Here is a 23834-nt window from a genome sequence, read left to right as displayed (position 1 = left end):
TTGTATGGATATACATACAACTGTAATCCACCTTCAATCAACTAAATGATACCGCATTGAACTATCTATCCCTAGAGTGGCTAAATGGCTCCCCAGAGTAAGTGTTGAAGAGTCCTTGAGCAAGACTCTGAAACCCTAGTTGCTCTCGGTGAGCAGGTTGGTGCCTTACATGGTTTCCTCTGCCATCGGTGTATGAATGTGTGTGTGAATGGGTGAATGTAATGCACAATCTCTGTAAAGCGCCTTGGATAAAGGCACTATATAAATGCACCATTTACCATTTAAGCTATCCCTTAACCTGACACTAGAGGTCCCAAAAAACAACCTGGGAAAAGTACAGTGCTGCAATGCAAAGTGCATTTTATAATGACTTAAATACAATTAAATTCAGGTATCTAAGTCATGCGGCGGTATAAAACTGAATATATTCCGGTTTAAGTTTTTCTTTTTATATAAGAGTTAAGTCCATGTGGTTGTACACAACTGGGGGGGGGAGTTAATTCTCCTTCAAAAGTTCCAAGTCAATTCTTCTTCCAAATGCCCCCCTCCTAACGCAGAAATGTGATATAATGTAACTAACCATTGCTGTAGCTCCTGGAGACAAAGCCTGACTCATGCTTTATATATTTACAAACAGGCAAAGGCAGAGACTTCCTAATCACACTGCATGTGGAAACAAGTTCACATTTTCCAGACTCTGAAGGTCCTCAGAAGCCTTGCCAAGAGATTCATTAGCTACTGGTCATCTTACCGTGTGAGTGGCCCACTCTCCATGGTTGGTGAGCTTCAGCCACTTCTTATCCGCTGACTGGTCCATCTCCTGGCACTGGTCATTCTGAATCTGGATTAAACACACACACAGAAATGGTGGAAACCTTATATGTCCAAAACCTTCCTTTTTTGTGTTATTAATTTTTAAACGATTTAAAATAGTTAAAATAGACAATCTACGAGCACACAAAGCCTTGCATCGCAAGGAGTTGTGTGCTTGTAGATCTGCTATTTTCACTACTTGTGTGCGACACCTTTGTATGATGAAGTTGAAAATTCATTTCAACATATTTGAAACTTGAGATACAAGGTTTCTGCCTGACAGTGACAAAATGCTACGCTGATCTACCAAAACATATAACATCGAGAATAATAATAATAATAATCTCCATTCTCCAGTTTGGTCGGTGCGTGACACATCTACCAGAAACTATGTATAAATCCAGTTTAACACACTTGGTGCACAGGATTATTTGGCAGTTGCCATGGAAACCCGCTTTTTTACCTTGTTTGGGAGCTCCAGGGAAAAAGTAATCAGAGTAAATGTAATCCGAGTATGTCCTGTTTATTTTCGCGATAGTATTTTCTCTCACTCAGAACAGAAAAATAACAATCACGGGCATCAGTGCTTTTGTAACGGCCGGTAGAGAAGGCCACGTTTTAAACATGAACGTGATTTACAAGTTAGATTAGGAGATAAATGCACTTCTGTGCAGCAGCATAACACTGCTCTCTACAGGGAACAGATTTCCCGGTCACGTGATACCCCATTGCATTTCGGGAATTGGAGTGTTTCTCTTCACAGGCGGGTGCCTCGTACAGTAAACTTCAGCTTACTGTAGATTACTGTACCACGCGTCAAGGGCACACAAAGAGTTTGACGCGTTGGCGCGTCGCGGACCTCCTATGAGTTAATTAGTTAGGCGAAAACTTACAAAGAACTCAAAGAGCAGGTTGTTGTCGGGGTACTGATACTCAAAGCTGACGGAGCCTTGCTTCTTCAGGTGGACGGCATAGATGAGAGAGACCGTGCATTCATCCCTGTTGGACTCCAGATAGCTGCCCTGAGGCTGCCAGGAGGAACTGGAAAAAAACACACACACACACACACACACACACACACACACACACACACACACACACACACACACACACACACACACACACACACACACACACACACACACACACACACACACACACACACACACACACAGTATTGTTACATAGTTGTAACCACAGTTGCTTATTGGTTGGGATATTTGTTTTATGTGTCACTTTTAAGTATCAGTGCAGCTTCATTTGTGGACCCGATTCCTACAACAAATACCAACACTGCACCTATACCGATGTTTCCTGTTGAGATTTCACCCAGGTTTTTTCATCTCACTCACTTCACTTTGTCTGCTGACCTCACTCAGCGACGAAATAAACAGAAAATAAACAAAAATTAAAATAAAACAATTCACAGGAGGCAAGCAGTGATCACCCCATGATGTGCACTGCAATGTATTTTCAAATGCACTACATTGCAGGTGCTTTTTGAGAGTGAATAAATAAGAAGACCTGTGTGACATGTGTGATCTGGGCAGCTTGCCGTGGAAATGTGCCAATCTCAACAGGAAACAACAGTACATTTTAAACACCACCTTATTACTGATTACTCTCCAACATTCCCTCCCTTTCTCACGCACATACTGTTAGGGATGGGACGATATGAAAACTTCATATCCCGATTGTGACCAAAGAAATCGCGATTTCCGATATTATCACGATAACCAACATCAATTATGCTGGTGCAGAACATTTGCCAGAGACATTTGATAGAGAGTGAAAACAAGACTGTATCAAGTACGTATATTATAAGTACCTTTTACCAATTATGGTGGGTTTAAAGGGCAAGTTCACCTCTGGGACAACCAGATCTTATTGTATTGTTGTTTGGGACAAGATCAACACAATCCTGAGTTATGTTTTGTGTTCAATCTGTGTTTTGAGATATTTTTGTATTTCAGCATGAATGTCATATGATGCAGCATGATGACTCATATGATGCAAAAAGGATCGTGTTGATCTTGTCCCAAACAACAATAAAATAAGATCTGGTTGTCCCAGAGGTGAACTTGCCTTTTAAGTGGTACCGGATATGTAGCTCGGCAAATAAAAGATGAATTGATCCCGGCGTATGATGGAGGATAAATTAAATCTCCACGATACGATTATCGTGAGTGTTTTTTATCACGATAAACGATAATATGGTCCCATGCCTACATACTGTACAGTGTTCCTCAGGTTTTACCTGTTGCAGGTGAGCGTGTCGTCTCCTCCCTGGGGGCCGTTGGTTAGCGACGTCGCCAGGCTGCTGAACCCTACAGGCATGGAATCCCACTGATCAAAGCGCACGCCGCTGCCCAGGGAGAAGCTCCCCGCAGCACACTGGGTGCACTCCTGAGCAGACATCTCCAGGAACTCCCCGGCCTCGCAGGAGAACGCTGTGTGGAGAGAGAGAGACGAGAGGACGTTGTCACTGTCGGCTGGAAACCTTGCATGGGTGCTGACAGACCCTTGCATGGGTGCTGACAGAACCTTGCATGGGTGCTGACAGAACCTTGCATGGGTGCTGACAGAACCCTCCCTAAAAACCTCAGGACAAAAATCCACTCGTCCTAGACAATTTGCCCTCCTGGCCCCCAAACTGTGGAATAAACTCGCTCTTGCACTGACTCACTCTCTAGCTTTCGCCATGGGCTGAATACTCACCTCTTCAGACTCCACCTGAACCCATAGCACTAATATAACACTGCCCTTCCCTTGATGTCCATACATGAAGCTAGATAGCATTTTTAGGTTTTAGACAGTTTTTTTTACTGATTAGGTGCGTGGTCTACCCATGTTATTTATTATTTACATATTTTCTAGATTGATATTCCTATTCATTTGTTGTATTGTTGTTGATGTACTGACATATCTTGCATATTATATGGATGTATTACCTGCTTATTGTAAGTCGCTTTGGATTAAAAGCGTCCGCTAAATGCCTAAATTGTAAATTGTAATGTCCAAAAAACATTACTTTTCAGGAAATGGGAAAGAAAAGGATTGAAGAGGAGTGACAGCCAAATAAATCACTGTTGCATTTCACGCTGCCATAGAGACCTGGATTCTTAATCCACACATCCTGTTACGACTGCGTGCGTGTGTGCGCAGTCTGCGCACACACTTGTACTTCTGACTTTGAGCACCTCAGTGACACATTTGTCTGTTCACTTTTTGAGCGGTGGTCACACCGTCTCCTATACGTGGCCGTGTGTGTGGGTATCCGTCCGGCCGTCCGTCCGTCCGTCCGTCCGTCCGGCCGTCCGTCCGGCCGTCCGTGTATGTAGCCTCAAGCATGCAGTACCTTTTCTGACCACACATGTTAAGGGAGGGGCGCTGTTGTTCTCTCACACACACACACACACACACACACACACACACACACACACACACACACACAGGGGGGAAGGGTGGGTCAGCATGTGTGGTCAAGTATTATTATTATTATTAACAAACTGAATGTTTTAGGGTCAAATAAATTAGAGTGTGTGAAGAAACTACAGCATTGTAAAGCACACTAACCCCGCTGCACCCACCCAGTAGTGCTGTTGCACAGCCTCCACGACCACCGCTCAGTTCACACGGGTGTGATTTTTAATAAACCGTTTGAGATTTAACGTAGATTTAGCGTCAGAAATAAACCTATATGAAAATTGGGGAAATGTTTTAGTGGTACAGTAAGTAAGAGGTTAGGGAATGACGTTAGTAAATGAAGATCAGTTAAAAGTCCTGCACAAATATAGCAGTACAAGGTTGTGTGTGTGTGTGTGTGTGTGTGTGTGTGTGTGTGTGTGTGTGTGTGTGTGTGTGTGTGTGTGTGTGTGTGTGTGTGTGTGTGTGTGTGTGTGGGGGGGGGGTGCTTATGTCTAGGTCAGTGGTTCTTAACCTTTTCAGGCCACAACCCCCAAAATAATCATATTTTATTTTAACTGGGGACCCCCCCCCCCCCCCTCCCCCCCCCCTCCCCCCCCCACATTTTATATTACACGGTTCTATTGTGAAAATAGCCGATCTACATGCTCACAAGAGCATGTAGATCTGCTATTTTCACAATTTATGCCTTTAATATTTTACAATTTGGCCAATCTTTATTTTTTTTATTTTAGAGGTATTAACTCATTCCCCGCCTCCCCCGATAGTCCCGAGAAAATCCCAATGTCGCTCCCCGCCAGGCCCGATAGTCCCGAGAATTAGCTTTTATATAATGTAATGTTTAATTACATTCTCCCCCTGCTCGTGACAAATTCTGAGCCTTTTATCTTAAAGGGAACCTAAAATATCACACATCAAAGTAAGTGTGTTTGAAAAAAAGACTGTAATAATGTACAAATTGCAATACAAATGTATAAATCTCCCCAACCACAGTTAATTGGCAAAAGACGCATTTGAGCTCAAAAGGCTGGCAGCCGAAAAAAAAGAGAAGAAAAAAACAGCTGTGTGTGTGTGTGTGTGTGTGTGTGTGTGTGTGTGTGTGTGTGTGTGTGTGTGCACATCTCTTAGCTGGCTGGTGGTCCACGACCACTGTCTGTTTCAGTGGTCCCCCTGTCCTAATCAGCACACAGTCCCATAAAGAAATAGTGCTATCAGAGTCTCTGATTCAGAGATCTGTCTCTCTCTCTCTCTCTCTCTCAAGACACAAAAAAATTATCGCCAATTCGCCATATAAATGCTTCTAAAACATACCTGAGAATGATGATGGTTGATTAGTATCCACAGGTTACTGTATAATCCATATATCCAGGCTATAATATATTGTTTTGTAATGGTCCACAAGCAGCCAAGCAGGCCATTGTCAACAGGCGGTCCTTTGCAAAAGGGGGTCCCTGGGGGGTCCGCGGGCTCAACGCTTCGCTCAGCAGAGCAGTGGGAACACGATAATCAACTCTTACAAAATCAATCAATAAAACTGCCCGATTACATAAAGTTCACACGACGCGATCCAGTTGATTCAGAGACAAGTGAAGTGGTCCCTGAAAGGGGGTCCGTCCTCTCACTACCCTGCCTGGTCTCCAGCCAACACTTCTCAAGGGTGGTGGTCGTGGACCACCACCAAAACTCCCACGCTCCCCCACCACGCTCCTCCAAAAAAGCAAGAGATCAACTAGTGTTGATTACTAACGAGCAAAGACGCAGAGGAGCTGTTTAGCAGGGCAGTGCAGAGGATTTTTTTAGGGGCAGGGGGAGACATTTTTCTAACATGTCCTAGAATGTGAAAATAGCAGATCTACAAGCTCTACAAGCTCTCAATGTGTCACAGAGCGATGTGTTGAGCTTGTAGAGCTTGTAGATCTGCTATTTTCACATTCTAGGACATGTTAGAAAAAAGACTCATGCCCCCTTTGATGTCTATTTGTGTGTGTGCACCTGTACAGATCAAAACCCATCCGAGACCGAAAACAGACACATAGAGACAGAGAGAAAGCGCCCCCAAGTGGGGGCTCACATAAATGCTCACATAAATACTGCAATATACAGTAGTATATATGTGAAATTGCTGAGTGTATGGTCAGACATAGCCAATAAAAATATGTTTCTCTGCATTTTTCTAAACAGAAAATTAAAAAAAAAAGAAATCCTATTACATAATTACATTAGTACACTTATCTGATAATGCCTGAAGCCATAAAGACAAATATCAAGTGAGTTATCCACTTGAAAAGCGATCGATCACAAAAAGGTCAATATTTCCAGTTGTTTCAATTATAGCTGGATTTTGGTCAAAAATGGCTATTTTGAGATGGCTGCAACTATAGAAAAAAAAGCTTTTTATTTATTTGTTTTATTTTTTGGTGAGACTAGAGGTGGTCCTGTTTCAATTCAGGTCCTGTATGACACAAAATACAGAATACAGAATTTAGGAAAAATGTCAATATAAAAAAAATATATCAATTTTTTCATTAAACAAAATGGCAGGGGAGCCAAACAGTCAATGTTAAAATGGCGGCCAATGAGTTAAAAGGGTCTTAAAAGTCCTTAATTTGTCACTTTAGAAACGTGCAGATACCCTCTATACACTTATACTGGTTTGTTTACTGTTGAGTGAGAAAACAATGTTTCACATTAAGCATATCATCTGGGGACCCCCGAAAATAATTTGGGGACCCCCCTGGGGGTCCCGACCCACAGGTTGAGAACCACTGGTCTAGGTTGTGTGCGTGTTTTCATTTCAGATGAATCGATCTATTCTAGTCTGCCCTTTCTCTCAGGTTTGTCAGGTTGATTCTTTCCTCATACCTCACCTGGTCAAATGCCAGCTCTCAGCACTTCATTGAAAACAAGAAAAACTGTTGGTATGGCATGTGGTTCTCTACCCATGTGACGCTGAGACACACAAAGCGCACGTACATGATTGGCTTGTGAACGTGAATGTGTTGTTTTCTGTGTGTGTTTACCTACAGCAGTGGTTCTCAACCTTTTCAGGCTGCGACCCCAAAATAATCATATTTTAACTGGGGACCCCCCACCCTGACGAGCACTAAGAGTTGAGGCATTACATTTTGTATAACACGGTTCTATTATGAAAATAGCAGATCTACATGAGCATTGTGAGCATGTAGATCAGCTATTTTCACAATATCTGCCTGACTGCCTCTAATATTAGACAATTTCGCCAAGGTTTAATTTGTCATTTTAGAGGTATTAAAAAGGTAAATTGCCACTTAAGAAATGTGCAGATACCATCTATACTCTTCAACTTTATGTTGGTTTGTTTACTGTTGAGTGAGAAAACAATGTTTCACATTAAGTTGATCATCTGGGGACCCCCCAAAATAGGGGGTCCCGACCCACAGGTTGAGAACCACTGACCTAACAGTACACTACAGTATAACGACATGCCCAAAATAGACACCAGGTTTAAAGTTGTTAAGATTGGGATAAGAATTGCCATATTATAGATTGGTTTCATTACATTTTAATGAAGAAAATATGACTTCACGCCACACTGTGTGCCTCTGTACATCAGTTGAGAACCAGTGATGGCCACAGTACAATGGACATGAGTGGCAGTCAGTTAAATTAATTAACACACAGCTCTTTGGTTTCCTACCGTCTATCTGTATATGGACAGAATACAAAGGGAACAACCCACTCATTTTCGAGGCAAAGAAAAATAGAAAATCGAAAAGAAAATGTTAACAGAACATCAAAGAGTGAAACTTGAGTGATACTTGCATATACTGCCTGTGTAAAGGACAAAATGCAAAGTGAGACAGGACAATAGGCCGAGATCATGTGAGGAAATACAGGCTTTTTTTCTGTGGAACTCTGGCCTGACAACTATAGAGTTACTCAATCAAAGAGAAGGAAATAGAAAAGGAGAGATGAGGAGTAACATGAATTACTGCATAGCCACGCATGTTTTAACTGTTTGAAGGAATAGCACCTGTAGGGTCAGGTGTCACAGGCTTTTTGGAGGCTGGATGTGGTATTGAGGCCCAGGGGTTTTCAACAGGGGGTCCGGGACCCCTAGAGTTACTACAGGGGGTGCTCCAAATCTTTTGAGTTATAGAAACTGAGAGCTTGTAGATCGGCTATTTTCATCAAAGAGCTTTGGTGTAGAGGGGTTTATTAAGTATTGATGGTTCAAGTGGTTCAATATTTTAAAACACAAATTGACATGAATCCAAAATACACTGATGATTTTGCATCCAAACAATGAAACTATATGGAATCTATGAAAAGGTTGTGGGGGTCCCCGCTTCATCTCTCTCTCAACTAAGGGGTCCTTGGCCTGAAAACGTTGAAGACCCCTGGACTAAGGAATATTCAACATACAGTATTTACGGAAGAACACAATGCACTCCAATAAACATTTAAACCACTGGTCCTCAAAGTGGTGTCCGGGGAATACATATTAATTTGGGGGTCCTTGACATGAAAAGTTTGAGAACAGCCGATCTAAAAACCCATATAGTTTTGCTGGTGTGTGACACGTGGGTGTGACACGCACACACACACACGCATGCGCGCGCACACAGTGTGTGCGCGCGCATGCGTGTGTGTGCCACACACACACACACACACACACACACGATATACCAGCACCACCAAATGGAAAATGTAATGCAACATGGCACACCATTGCGTTGTGCAATGCAATTGCACAACATGTAATGTTGCCCAATGTAATGCAACATGGCACACCATTGTGTTGAGTGCGCATTTCATGTTGCATTGCATGTTGCACAATGTAATGCAACATGGCACACCATTGCGTTGAGTGTGCAACTGCGCATTTCCGAACACACTAGTATCGACGACATCGGTCGAGCAACTGATTATCTTCTTAAAAAGTTAGAATATTTCATCCTTTGGGATGCCCTGGAACTCCCTCAAGGACCCCTGGGGGTCCCCAGACCCCACATTGAGAACCACCTGTCTAATGGACATCAGACTTGATCACTAGGCTAGTGTTATCACACAATTAAAAGGCTCCTTCTCTGGCTTCATCAAAGTGATCATGACTCTAAAGTCAGTAATAAATTCAAGACATGTAGAAACTAGACCAGGTCAACCTGGTTGTGCCAGACCCCGGTTCTGCCAACCCTCTGGGCCTATAAATTTAATGGTACATTTATAGGCTGTCTGTCCCTTTATAGGCTGTCTGTCCCTCCCTCATGTCATCATCATTTGTGACATCATTGTGACCAAATATGGAGAAAAGAGGGAGGGACAGACCGACAGACAAAGCCTTTTGCTTTGTCTGTCGGTCTGTCCCTCCCTCATGTCATTGTGATGACATGAAGGCTTTGTCTGTCGGTCTATCCCTCCCTCATGTCATCATCATGTCATCATCATGACCATCTATGGAGAAAAACAGGACAGACCGACATTTGCTTATGTAGGCCTACCCATTTCATGGGTCTGGCAATAATCTTGAAACAGTGCACTTAACTACATTGATCCTTTCACTAGTGGAGGGGAGGCGCTATCGGTATGGAAACCCCTCACCACCACAAGCATGTAATGGTTCGTTCAGTGTCATCAGCAGGATGCTTTGGATTTTAGTAGTTGTTGGAAATGTTTGGTTAATTGCGACCGTCAGGGAGCAGTTTACTATGAAAACCTCCACCGGCCGTCCGTCCGTCCGTCCGTCCGTCCGTCCGTCACACCTTTGTGACCATCAACAAACGTCACACCTTTGTTGATGTTTAAATCGAAGAGTCTTGGTCAAATACTTCTGTTGGTTTCTGCACTGATCATTTATACAATTCAGCTGTGTTTGCTCGTGTCATCATGATGAGGTCATAAATCAGCCATGCCCAAATATAGATTTTACGGGTTTACATGCTTACTCAGTTATTCGTTATGTGAAAGTCCTATGACGTCTATGATATCTGACATCATCATACATACATTCCCTTTTATGCCCATAAATGGAGATCCCCTCTGTAGAACCAGCCACTGACATCACTGTAATGTCAGGGGAACCAAATCCCTTTTATGCCCATATATGGAGATCCCTGTGATGCCAGGGGAACCAAATCCCTTTTATGCCCATATATGGAGATATGGAGATCCCTGTGTTGCCAGGGTAACCAAATCCATTTTATGCCCATATATGGAGATCCCTGTGATGCCAGGGGAACCAAATCCCTTTTACGCCCATATATGGAGATCCCTTATGTCATCAATATTAAGCCCATATCTGTGAATATCTTTGGGTACCAGATGTCTCCATATACTGTATGGTTAAATGGTCCGATATACATCACTGGCCAGAAGACCAAGAAATGGTGCAACCTCGCCCTTTGCTTTTCTCCCTATAGGCATCTTACTGGTAGGTAGTTTAATGAGGAATGCAGTATGGTGGTAGGTAGGTAGTTATGGCCTTTGATGTAAGATTTTCACTTTCTAGGATAACTATATTTGCTATTCCCAGATGATGCCCTTTTAGGGTACCCCTCATGCCCATATATGGAGATCCCCAGGCTTTACTAATTAACATAAGTTTTATGCCCATATATGGAGATCAGTGTCCCAATGTCATCAGATATATGGGCATAAATGGACACAGGCAAAATAGATGGGCTGTATGGATATCCAGATGTGTGATGTAAGTGTTTTATTCCAAATGTGGCACCCCACAGACATATTTCCAGAAACAAAATCCCTTTCATGCCCATATATGGAGATTTCTGATGTCATCAATCCCAGGCCCTGTAAAAAACATGGTTGCTATGGTATGAGCAACTTATGTCTCCATATATGGAGATTCAACTTCAATGAGTAACCATGGCAAACTGTCAACTGCCCGTATGTCTTGATAATTGGTAAAACAAACTTTTGGCCTATTTGTGGAGATAAGCGACCAACGGTCGCTTATCTCCCGATTAGGGAGTCTTACTGGTGACTAACTAGTTGCGACCGTCAGGGAGCAGTTTACTATGAAAACCTCCACCGGCCGTCCGTCCGTCCGTCCGTCACACGTCACACGTCACACCTTTGTTTGTGTACGGTGTGATGTCATATATCTTCAGTATGACATCACACCACATGTGTACACAAACCTTTGTGTACGTTGCTGTGGCAACAGTCTGTTGTTGCTGGTCTGTTAGTGTACGTTAGCAACCACCTTAGCAACCATGGTTTTACCCTAGCAACCAACTGTTTACCCTAGCAACCAACTGTTTATCATAGCAACCATGTTTTTTTACCCTAGCAACCAACTGGGCATAAAAGGGATTCTGTTAGGGATCTCCATATATGGGCATAAAAGGGATTCTGTTAGGGATCTCCATATATGGGCATAAAAGGGATTCTGTTAGGGATCTCCATATATGGGCATAAAAGGGATTCTGTTAGCTGTTAGTGATCTCCATATATGGGCATAAAAGGGATGCTGTTAGGGATCTCCATATATGGGCATAAAAGGGATTCTGTTAGGGATCTCCATATATGGGCATGAAAGGGATTATGTTAGGGATCTCCATATATGGGCATAAAAGGGATTGTATCCCAGATGATGCCCTGTTAGGAGATCCACACTAACAGAATCCATATATGGTCCTACCGACAGCTGCTATAAGCCAACCCTGGCGATAAGGTCTGAGTCGAAGAAATGCTTCTTTCCTGGCAAGAATTGCCCCTTTATACTGTAGGGCTCGTTTGTGTATTGTATGACATCACGCCACATCATCGGCTGAGGACTGTGTGATGTCATCATATCTCCATATATGGAGACATAAGTTGCTCATGCCCAAATATGGGCTGGTGAGGTCAGACTTAGTGTGATGCGTAGGTTATCTCCATATATGGAGATTCAACTTCAATGAGTAACCATGGCAAACTGTCAACTGCCCGTATGTCTTGATAATTGGTAAAACAAACTTTTGGCCTATTTGTGGAGATAAGCGACCAACGGTCGCTTATCTCCCGATTAGGGAGTCTTACTGGTATTATTGTACCAATTTTGTCTTAAGGTCAAACTACTGTACATGACAGATCATGTATTAATTGTGCTGTTTGTCCCTCTATGTTCCAACACAAACCCTGTTATTCAAACATTGTTATGCACGTGATGAGATATGCTCCACTGCAGGTCTGTAAAAGGATGTTGACCAGAGAAATGATATCTCAATAATGTCATAATGCCCAGGACACTGGATAACACATTGGCATTGTCCTTCTGGCTACAGGGCCCAAGAAACGAAAACATCTGATATCCACTGTTATGTTATAATTGTCCAATCAGAATGTGACTAATGTATTCTGTAACTCCATATATCTGTGAAATTATGTTTTGGATGGGCAGAAGGCACTATGGGTGAATGGCTGTACTGTACGTTGAACCATTCTTTCAATACAACTAAGAGAAAAACTGACTTGCACTGGTGTGTGGTCTCCTTTATTGTGTGGGAGTGATATTCAATCATTTTGGGGAAACTGTCTGATTCACATGGGATATAAAAATATTTCCATCAGTAGTCATGGCTTGTTTTTAGATGTTTCATCTGTTGAGTAACTCATGTGTAAAACACATTTTTGAAGCTAGCAAAATGTTGGGGGACAAGCCAACAGATATTAGAACGTTTTACAACTGCAGTCATGCATGCCTTGGATGCTTTTCCCGTCCCCTGCTAGACAGGACGAATAGATTGTAGCTTCTCTGGAGAGGCTCATGAGCCTATAGAATTACTAAAATTCCCTTGGGGAAGAAACACAGCATGCTGAAAACATTGTGATATTTAGATAACTGAATTTGGGATGAATAAAAGTGCATGTATTAATAAATCAATCAATATGCAACGGGGACAATTCAGTCATGAACTTTTGTGGATAACGAGTTTAACAGTTTATATTAATACTTGCTGAATAACCCGGGTATTAAATATTACGATTATTAGAAACTAGAAAGCAAATAAACAATAATTAATTCTAGTTTACATTATTTTGTTAGTTATAAACGTTTAGTCAACTATAATAACCTTGGTGCAGACTAGAGTCACCTGTACAATGGTGCATCTCCTGAAAACTGTAGCCAGAGGGGCCACACATACCTAGACGAGGACGACGAAACATGTGCACCAAAAATAGAAGTGATGAAGTTAGCCAGTAGAGAGCGGTTTATGTGACAGTGTTTTTATTTTCACAGAGGTTATTGGCTAGTGGCTTCACACTGTGGCTGACTGTCTGGTCTGGAGGAGGTCCAAACGCATGGGCCAATCAGCTTGTGGTGTAAAGAAATTCCAGACCACTGATAAGAGACTGACAGACACACACACATTTATGAACAAGCCACATGTGCATGCATGCATGCGTGTGCACGTACACATACATGCAGTATACATACACACAAGATTACTTACTGCACTCTGTGCCCCGTACTGGCTCTGGCAGTCCTAGGCAGGCTCCTGGCTTCTGTGGGATGGCCACCCTCCACCGGGAGCCCGTACTGTCACACTCTGTGTATTCATAGTAGTAGTCTTTCTGCAAAACACACGTCACACACACACAAAAACATCTGCATAAGACATTGTGTCTGCCGGGGCAGAGTCTACAAACCAACTACTCGGCAGATGGCCAGGGGCAGGTCAGAGAATATCAGACCACAACAGGACTCCACCCAACCATGAGCCCTTAGTCACCCTGCTCGGGACGCCATTGTTTTGCTAATTAAAGCAAAGATGGGGGTTTGGTTATCGCATAAAAGTGGCCAGTGCTGTATTCAGCTTCATTAGTTGACAGACCAGGCTTGCAAAACATGCTCCCTCCCTCCCTCCGTTGTGTGTGATGGTGTCTGGTTGTGTTATCTCTCTCCAGTCACAAACACTCACCAACCCTGGGTACACAAAATTCCATCTCCACGGCGATGGGAAAGAAGGGCAGTGGCTTGGTTACAAAAGGTGGATAACTGGGTTCTGATGATTCTGTGACTAATAGACGAACACTTGCATGTTAGTACTGTGGAGCTATCGTAGCGTGTTCAGCCCATTTGTGTGGATACAGTATGTATGTGAAAGACAGTAAGTGAGAGAGCCAGCACTGATCCGAGATCAGGATAGGGAGGCCATCGACTTGAGCTTGTACAGAGTGCAGCTGCCGTGACCTGAGATTCTAGTTTCTCACCCTCTGTCTGTAAGGGAAAAATCTGGCCTAATTTATAACATGCTGTTTGCCTTGAACAGAGCCATTTCAGAACTTCGCTCTACATGATGCAGAAGGCTCGGTTATGTAGAACGTGCCCTGTGCAGTCTCTGGGTCCAAAGTGACGTACCAGCAATACACACAGTTAGGGCTGTCACGATTATGACATTTTACATGACGATTAATTATCACTCAAATAATTGCGATTAACGATTTAATTGTGTTTTTGTCATTGACAATTACATTTCTGTTTGGCTTTTAGGCTTTGAAGTTTCACATGGCAGATATGACAGATAACCTAAATATTATTATTATGAAAAATAATCGCGATTATGTCAAATAATCAAGATTAGACGATTATGTAATAACTAGCCCTTACCCGTTCAAAGATATGAGCTCCAAAATGATGTGCAGTGTGTGGGTTATGGGATGTGCACTGTGCATACAGTATATGAGGGATGGAAAGTAACTTTAACTGGTGCTTGCATGATAATATGTAGGAGCATCAATGTAAGAAATACCCGTTTCGTTTAATGGCTAACCGCCCCCCCCCCCCCCCCCCCCCCCCCGCCCGCCCGCCCGCCTGCACACACACACACACTCCCCCCCCCCCCCCCCGTGTGTGTGTGTGTGTGTGTGTGTGTGTGTGTGTGTGTGGGTTTGTGTGTGATTGTGCATGGCCTGAACAACAGCGCCCCTCCCTTAACATGTGTGGTCACAAAAGGTACTGTAGGCTAAATAGATATAGATACACCATAAAAATGCTATTATACAGCATACGATTTGTGAAAGTGACAAACGGGCTTCACAGTTATGTCAGGTGTGTTCATATGCTGATGGTGATGCGATTTCAGATCAATTGCTCCAGCCACCGAGGAGAAACGCTGTTTCATACAGACAGACAGACACTCACTCAGACAGACATTCGCAAAATTATAGTATAGATTGTGACAGCCCTACACACAGTGAGGATTAATGACAAGGGATAAGAGAGGCTGTGAAATCAAGAGCAGGCTCTTTCATTACAGACCTCACTCAATATAGCACCTCAACACACGTGTCCAGTTGTAGAAAATATTTGATCTGATGCTAGTAAATGAAACCTACAAAGGATATCATTTTCACTAAACCCCTTCCCCCTGTGTCTCCGCCTTCATCTCCTTTTGTTTCTCTCTCCCTTCCTCTTTCTCTCACACCCTCCTCCTAACATACTTTCTGAGGTTTTTCATATGCTGTACCCTCTGTCTGCCCATTTCTCTTTCCACATAGACTATATTTGTCTCCCTCTCTCTCTGCCAGTGTTTCTCTCATCCTCTTGTCTCTCGTCTTTCTCGTGCCAAATTTACGCTGTTATGCGTATGATGTTACACAGCATAAATAGCAGATCTACAAGCTCGCAATGTGTCAGATGGAACACGACACATCATCATGATAAATCAGGCTTCAGTCTCTGCTCATCTTTGCCTTTCTCTGTCTCTCACAAACTCTCTAATATGACGATTAAGTAAATCTGTTATCTGACAATAGAATATGTGTGTTATTAATCTCATATCGCAACACTCCCTCTCTATTTAGAACCAGATACCGGGATTGATGCGCTGTATCATCAAATTTGATGCTTAGAAATATATTATTGTGTTATTTGTTATGCCACGTTGATGAAAAGAATACATAGGACCACAATGAACTTTGTGTTATCCTTATAATACAGCATTCAATCAATCCAATCGTTAGAAATACACATTATGCCTGCAGGCTGCAGGCCCATATAGGAACAAGTCCTGCCAGATACTTTCTTCAGTGACTCCCATGTAGAAAAACTGAGTGTTCATTTGACTGTGTAAAAACTCTCATAAAATCTTCAGAATTAAATGAACACTCCATATTGTACTGTGCACACACACACACGTCTCAGGTTTCCTACTGTCTGACTAGAGGGGATGTAAAGGGGACGGCACGCTCCTTTTTGAACAAAACAAAAGAAATACATTGTAACATAATAACACGTTATTTTAAATGGCACCCAAGAGTCTGTCATATGATCCAAGTTCAAGGGCAGAAAGTACAGTAGAGTATAGCATAATGATTAATGACCCTGGTATGGCAGGTCAGACTGTGATCTGGATGTCCATGTAAAAACAGTGATTGTCCGGATAGCTTACAAGAAGGGAGGTCCATTGCATTATCTTGGAACCTGTGTGTTCGGTCTATTGCCAACCGAAGTGTTGAGCTGAGAGAGGAAAGACCAGTCCATGCAGGAAGCTGATAACACTGATAAACATGAGCGGTGCAGTCCCACATTAGACCAGACAGACCGCCTTAGAAATTCCACTCATTGAATCACAATCACTTGCACATTAACTCAACCTGTATGTCTGTGTTTCTCAAACTTTCAAATTTCAAGGTGTCCCCTTAACTAGTGTACAAATGGAACCAAATGAACCTGTCAGGGTTCATTTGGTTCATTTGTACACTGTCAGAGTTACAGACTTGATTGGGTCAATTTAGACCCCCCCAGGCCCACAGAGTCCCTGCTGGAATCCACTTTGAGAACCACTGCTGTAAATCATAATACATTATAGAAGTTTCACTTTATATGTAGGCTAGTAGAGTAGCCTACCTGCGCCGTGATTTAACCACTCTAACGGTGAGTGGAGGTTGCATTGTGCTGTAGTAGCTACTAGTATTATGTCCTTACACCTGCTGTGATTGAGGTCGAGGTGTGTAATATCATTTGTATTTACCCGTATTGAATTGGGGTTGAGGTCTCTCCCCGGAAGTGTGTCATCAATCGTTAATCGTATATTCGTATCTGATATGGGCTCTGGATTAACAAACGTAGTCACAGCGCGTGCAGCGTCCTAGCCAATCGGCGCCTAGCTCGCTCCTCTTAATTCCCAGCCTTATAATAATTACAACGCAGGTTTACGCAAGCAGCCTTATTATTATTATAATCTAAATCATATAACATCAGCATATTTCTCTCACCTCAGTACACTGACGCTGTCCTTCTTTCGTCCCGTCGGCGTCGCCGTCAGTCTGTCGGAGTGTGCAGAGGATGAGAGCGCAATTAACAACAAGCCAAGCCGAAGACATTGCAGGGGAATAAAAAAAACAAATCGATCCCTGTCGGCAGGGGAGTAATGTTGTTGTCTGTTGTTATCAACGTTACGCAGGGATGTGAACAGTCATCCGTGCGTGCCGTGCGTCCCCTCAGCTGATCGACTTCTGTTCTGTCTCTTCGGTCCCTTCCACCTGCGAAATGTGAATCAGCGCCGCTGATGATGATAGCATGACTGACTCCAGTAGAGAACTACATCCATGGTGGATAGGTCTACACCCCATGGCCTGCGTGGACGCGCTGTGATTGGCCATTTGGTTGTCAGCTAGAGTAGTAATAAACCAGGTAGTAAATCATTGGTTCTCAAAGTGGGGTCTGGGGACACCCAGGGGTCCTTGAGGGATTTCCAGGGGGTCCCCGGATAAATCACAGCCAGGAACCAAATGGACCGTTATTGGGTATGTATTTGTTTTTTCATTTAAATATTCCACCCACTTTACATTAGCCCCAACAGAAAATTTGTTTTCTTTTAGGCTATATTATTATTTATTTTGCATAATATCATCTTTGTATCTTAATAATAGTTTACTGTCTCCAGGCGGTAAACGAAACCTGTTTGGCAGCGTGTGCAAAGCGCATGCCGCCATCTGATGTGGATTGTGGATATATTTATAGATATTAGGCAACCGAACCGATTGCGCAAATTAATTGTAAAAGTCATAAATCATTGGCGGTCATTGGTCGACTGAAAACGAACTAGCCAATCACAGAGCGACAGTCCCTCTGGGCTATGGGCCGCCAAAATATGTGCGTGATGCGGCCTCCTCCAGCCCCGGCTCTCTGACGCAACCGTGACGTCCGTCATCCTCAGGAGCGAAAAAAACAAAACAAAAAAACAACAGCAGCAAAAAAAACATTGTCTTATGAACACAGAAACTCGAAACTGTACAATAATTCAGGTGCATTCTTTTATAATTTAATTTCCTAAAAGAATTACAAAGTGCAAGATTGGAGAAGCAAGCGTCATGACATGAACCAGAGCTCCCAAGTAGGCCTAGCCATCTAAGCATAGCAGGTTGGTATCACACTTGACTTAGCAACTGTATAGGCCTACATAATATGATTTTATTTGTTTGTTTGTTTGTTTGTTTGTTTGTTTGTTTGTTTGTTTGTTTGTTCATTTATTCATGTATTTATGTATTTATTTAACTAGGCTATTTAAGTAGCCAGTCTTCCTGGCAGTTGCGAGCTCTATCATTGGCCGCCAGAGGGAGCCAAAGGTTTGCATGGGGGGAAAACATAGGTAATTCAGTTCATATATAGTTCAAGTGAGGTGGGCCCAGTGATTTGCTTTTGAATAATGAGTTGTTAAGAATTTAATCAAAATAAGAATGAGAAAATATAATAATATAATAATATTACTGGTGAGAGAGTAATAGAGTTGTCCTGGGTCCTGACAGTGATATATCCCTTCTGGTACATTCTTCTATAACTCAATATTTTAAATTAATTTATTCAAAACAATATATATGTTTTCCTCTGAGTTTCCACTGACCTTAGTTTCATAGTACCAACACAATGTCTAGTTGTGTAGTAATAACAACCTTTATATGGAACTTAAAAAGTGCCGTATATAGGTTTTTGAAATATAAATTCATATAATTTGAGAAATGGGGGGGGGGGGGGGGGGGGTGAAAAGTAATCATACACAAGTACAACAGCAATAAAACAAAGGTCATCCAAATGAGCTATTCGGAGGGATAATAATATCGGCTTGACAGCTCCCTTGTGGGGACTGCCCATAAGTCCAAAGGCTCATTAGTCCGAAGGTTCATTAGTCCGAATTTAGTTAGTTAGGCATAATATTCTTAATAAATTCCGACTAATGAACCTTCGGACTAATGAACCTTCAGACCAATGCCATGGCACCTTCTTTGTCACAAAACTGTCACACCACAAACATAGAAACATTATATTTTTGTCCAGCAATGCTGTCAACAGTATAAATTAGCTTTTCTGCCTTCTTAAAAGGCAGATTTTTTGTGAAAAAGATTGTTTTGACTCTCTTAACAGGACAGAATCTGGGAGCCCTGGCTGTGAAAACCCTTTTGTCACCTTTTTGTAGGGTCTTAGGAGAGCTGAAAGGGTCTGTCAGAAGACCAGACTTAGCCTTACAAGATGCCAGTAAAATCTAATATTATCAGGCCACTGGTGAAGCACACATAAAATGTGTAGTACCTTGCACGATTTTGCTCTCAATCAGGGATCCTCAGCTCTGTCAATTCTAAAATAATATCATTTAAGGATGACTTAATGTATTTGCGATATAAAAATTAAACACACACCATTTTAGTCGACCCATGACCCACTGGTGAATGCAGAATACTATCCCAGTTTACATGACCGAACAAAAGAGCTCATGCATTTTTCATCATCACACTATTGTTCAATTTGTCAAGGTGGACAGACCCCCACTGCAAAGCTGCTTAAACAAGAGGGTGCCAGGGGAGAGGGGGGACTGGGGAGTGAGCAAGACGGAGCGAGAGACAGAGAAATACAAATGAGTGCAAACATAATATGGACTAGTACATTTTGAACTACAACAGCACATCACAACGCCTTATCATATTACAAAAGAGGGGGGGAAATGGGATTTTGCTTATATTATGTCTTATCAGTACATTTTGTGTGGTTTATGAATGGGTTATGAATGGGTTGTGAAGTTCTATCATCCAAAACAGACTGTCCAACAATAATACATTCTATCAACTCTCTAGTCTACAATACCAACACTTCAGTCAGAGCTGTTTACTAGGCATTATGACACCTCATGAAAAATGCAGGTCCACTGTTAGAATAGGCTTGATGAATGGCTGATAAACACTGGCTTTTATGTGGCTGTATGAATATTTAAGTAGCATTTATCGCTGTTCTCCTGTCTCATGGTTATTGGACATTCGTCGTTGGTTTCTCTCTCTCTCTCTCTCTCTCCCTCTCTCTCCCTCTCTCCCCCCCCCCCCCCCCCCCCACACACACACACACACTTTGACTTTCTTGTCCCCTCTCTCTCGCTACTTGTGTTCCTGTTTAGCTCTATAGCTCGCCCTCCCTCTCGCTGTGCTCACTTTCCCACCCCTCGTCCTCTCTGTCCCTATCTCCTTTTCTATCTATCCCCTTTCCCTCTCTCTCCCACTTGAGGCCTATATCACGTACCGTGTTTAGTTTACCTGTCATTCTATCTCTCGTGGACCTCCATAGTCAGCTATACCTGTCATAGCCCCGCTAAACTTTATATTCCAAAAAAACTCCTCTTGTGATCAGATGTGATGAGTTCATTAATTAATAGCAGTTGGGGCCAGGCGTAACAGTAGCTGACCCTGAATGAGATGGCAACCGGAGTCCTGCTGGTTACAGCCCCTGTGTTGAACCTATACAGGGACTACCTATTCATGTAACCAGACACGCCACACCCACGTACTGCCCCTAAAAAACCACACACACACACACGCGCACACACACACACACACACACACACACACACACACACGCACACGCACGCACACACACACACACACACACACACACACACACACACACACACACACACACACACACACGCACACACCCCTCTGGTGTATCAGTGACACACGCACAGGCAAAAACGAAGCCCACTCATGCACTCTGGTTGTCAGCCGGGCAGAAAGAGTATGAAGGGCTGAAGAGAAGAGTCATCCTCACCTATGCGCCACCACAGAGAATGACACTAGCAGCTACAGTGAACTAATTTGGCTGGGCCGCAGCGCACTGACAGAGAGAGAGAGAGACAGAGAAACAGAGAGAGAGAGAGAGAGAGAGAGAGAGACAGAGGAGTGAGGACAGGAGGATGACCTACTGACCGTTTGACCCATCAACACACCGTGGACTGCATGCAGGCCGTGTCTCTGGGAAGCCACACTGAGGACCTGTAGTAGGCTAATGGTCCTTTGGTAGAGGAACACCATCTATACACTGGACTGTATATGCTGTAGGCCTATTGAAACTCTGTTGAGATGAAGCCAGATACCAATGCCTGCCCTCACTAAGTGTATGAGTGTTTTTGTCCTCATTTAAGTGCACACGACGACAATTTCTTCATGATGTGTAAGGAACTACCCCGGAGCGACCACTGGCTTTCATCCCACCTCCTGGAATTGTTCCTGATCCATACTACTGGTGTCAATACAGTTTGAATCACATTTACCCTGTCTTGGTGGAACCCCCAGTATGCATGGGCTACCGTGCTCAGCTCTGCAGCACTGTTTTGGAAACCCGTCTGATGTTGCCACATCAGACCCGGCGTCTTCCTCCTCGGAACCAAGCAGCTCCCGGTGCAGTAGGACCGACCGCCCGGGTGCTGCTGACCCGGTTGTCACCCAACCCAAGCCGCCCAAGAGCCCAACGGAGCACCACAAGCCACACCAGAGAGCTGTTAGCTTTGTGTCCCCCGGCACGACCAGAAAACAGAACGGTTCCACCTTAAATGGCCACCCACATGATGAGGACACAGAGGACGAGACGTCGCACCATAGTCTCTCCGAAAGCTCAGGCGATGAGCTGGAGTTGGAGTATAGTCCTGAGCTGAGGAGCAAGTACCCTCAGATTCCCAGGCCTTCCATAATAATCAGACACCCCAGGGTAAGATAGTTGGGTCAATAATGGCCAGTGGCAGTAGAAACCACTTGTGTATTTTATTTTTTGATGTGTTATGCATGTATCTACATCAGGGGTCTTCAACGTTTTCAGGACAAGGACCCCTTAGCTGAGAGAGATATGAAGCAAGGACCCCCTCTCCATATTGTATAAATGTGTGATGCAGATTTTCATCGATTTCATAGATAGATTCATAGAATTGTTTGACAGCGCTCAGAGCGCTGTCATCTGTCTATGTTGGTTGCGTGTTAATGTGTATTTTCAGACATTTAGCCACTTAAATCGTCGATATTTTGTAATTTTGACCTTTCACAATGTACTTGGTCGAACTATTTGCCGAAAATAGTCGATCTACAAGCACTCAACGCCTGGCAGTGCAAGGCGTTGAGAGCTTGTAGATCTGCTATGTTTGGTTAAAGTTCTCCTTGGAATAGGGATGCGAGGGTTCAAGTTGTTAATTTAAAATAATTATCATATCACACAAGGATTTGGCGGCCCCCCTGTAGTAACTCTGAGGACCCCCTAGGGGTTCTGTACCCCCTGTTGAAGACCCCACCTCATCCAATAAGAGCTACCTGGACATTTGTGTACTGAAATTCTATGTAATATACTAAGTAACCACAAGAGGGAAGTACAACCCAAATAGAATGTCCTCTATATACAACCTGTATTGGGTCAGGCTACTGCTGGTTTTATGGTATTCAATTATCTTATCTTCAATTGTGAGATCTAATTCAACTGTTTCCTTACAGACTGTGGCCAGGTAGGACTACTCTCACTAATCAGGTGTTTACTGCAGAGTGAAAAGCACGTGTGCATCTTGGCTTCAAACACCTTTGCGGTCATGGATCTCAGTGACTGTGTATAGGGTGTCAGTGATAGTGTGTCCTTAGCTCCTACTCAACATGAGCCATGTCTTTAATCTAGACAAGAATCTGTGTGTGTGTGTGTGTGTGTGTGTGTGTGTGTGTGTGTGTGTGTGTGTGTGTGTGTGTGTGTGCGTGTGTGCGTGCGTGCGTGCGTGCGTGCGTGCGTGCGTGCGTGCGTGCGTGCGCGTGTGTGTAGGGCTGTCACAAATAATACATAATTGTCTAATCGTGATTTGACATAATCGTGATTATTTTTCATAATGTCATAATCGTTTACATGTTGAAAAATGTTAATATATTTTTTTTTAAAGTAAAAAATAGTGGAAATAGCAGATCTACAAGCTCACAACGCGTCGCATCGCGACGCGTTGTGAGCTTGTAGACTCCACTATCAATGTTCTTTTTTAACTAGTATAAAGTTGTCAAATATGTCAGTAATTTCTTTGTATATTAAGGTTATGTGTCATATCTGCCATGTGCAACTTCAAAGCCTAAAAGCAAAACAGAAATGTAATTATCAACGACAAAAACACAATTAAATCGTTAATCGCAATTATTTGAGTGAAAATTAATCGTCATGTAAAATGTCATAATTGTGACAGCCCTACGCGTGTGTGTGTGTGCGTGTGTTCATGTACTTTCCAAATTCAGTGGTAGGCTATATTTGTGAGCTGCATGCCTGCCTTGTGATGCCTTTGTAACACATTGGCTTATATTGGGGAAAACAACATGTTTTCTTTCTTCCCCATTCAAGAATACTG

The 23834-nt window shown here is 43.0% G+C and overlaps 1 protein-coding gene across 1 annotated transcript in view; it reads right to left on the bottom strand.

Moving 5' to 3' along the window:
• The window catches only part of elapor2a (endosome-lysosome associated apoptosis and autophagy regulator family member 2a), a 37391-nt gene extending 19837 nt beyond the window's left edge, over positions 1-17554 (bottom strand). Inside the window, exons 1-5 of the mRNA XM_080736776.1 lie at positions 17443-17554; positions 13677-13797; positions 3071-3263; positions 1707-1854; positions 752-841 (exon numbers count right to left, since the gene is read on the bottom strand). Of these exons, the coding sequence (XP_080592902.1) occupies positions 752-841; positions 1707-1854; positions 3071-3263; positions 13677-13797; positions 17443-17550 (660 nt within the window). The 5' untranslated portion in view covers positions 17551-17554. The remainder of the gene's footprint in view (positions 1-751; positions 842-1706; positions 1855-3070; positions 3264-13676; positions 13798-17442) is intronic.
• Between the last annotated feature and the right edge of the window lie 6280 nt (positions 17555-23834).

Source organism: Nannobrachium achirus (assembly GCF_963921795.1).
Source record: "Nannobrachium achirus genome assembly, chromosome: 11".
NCBI classification, from domain to species: Eukaryota; Metazoa; Chordata; class Actinopteri; order Myctophiformes; family Myctophidae; genus Nannobrachium; species Nannobrachium achirus.
Note: the sequence above shows the minus strand (reverse complement) of the source record. Positions and strands in the feature narration are given on the sequence as shown.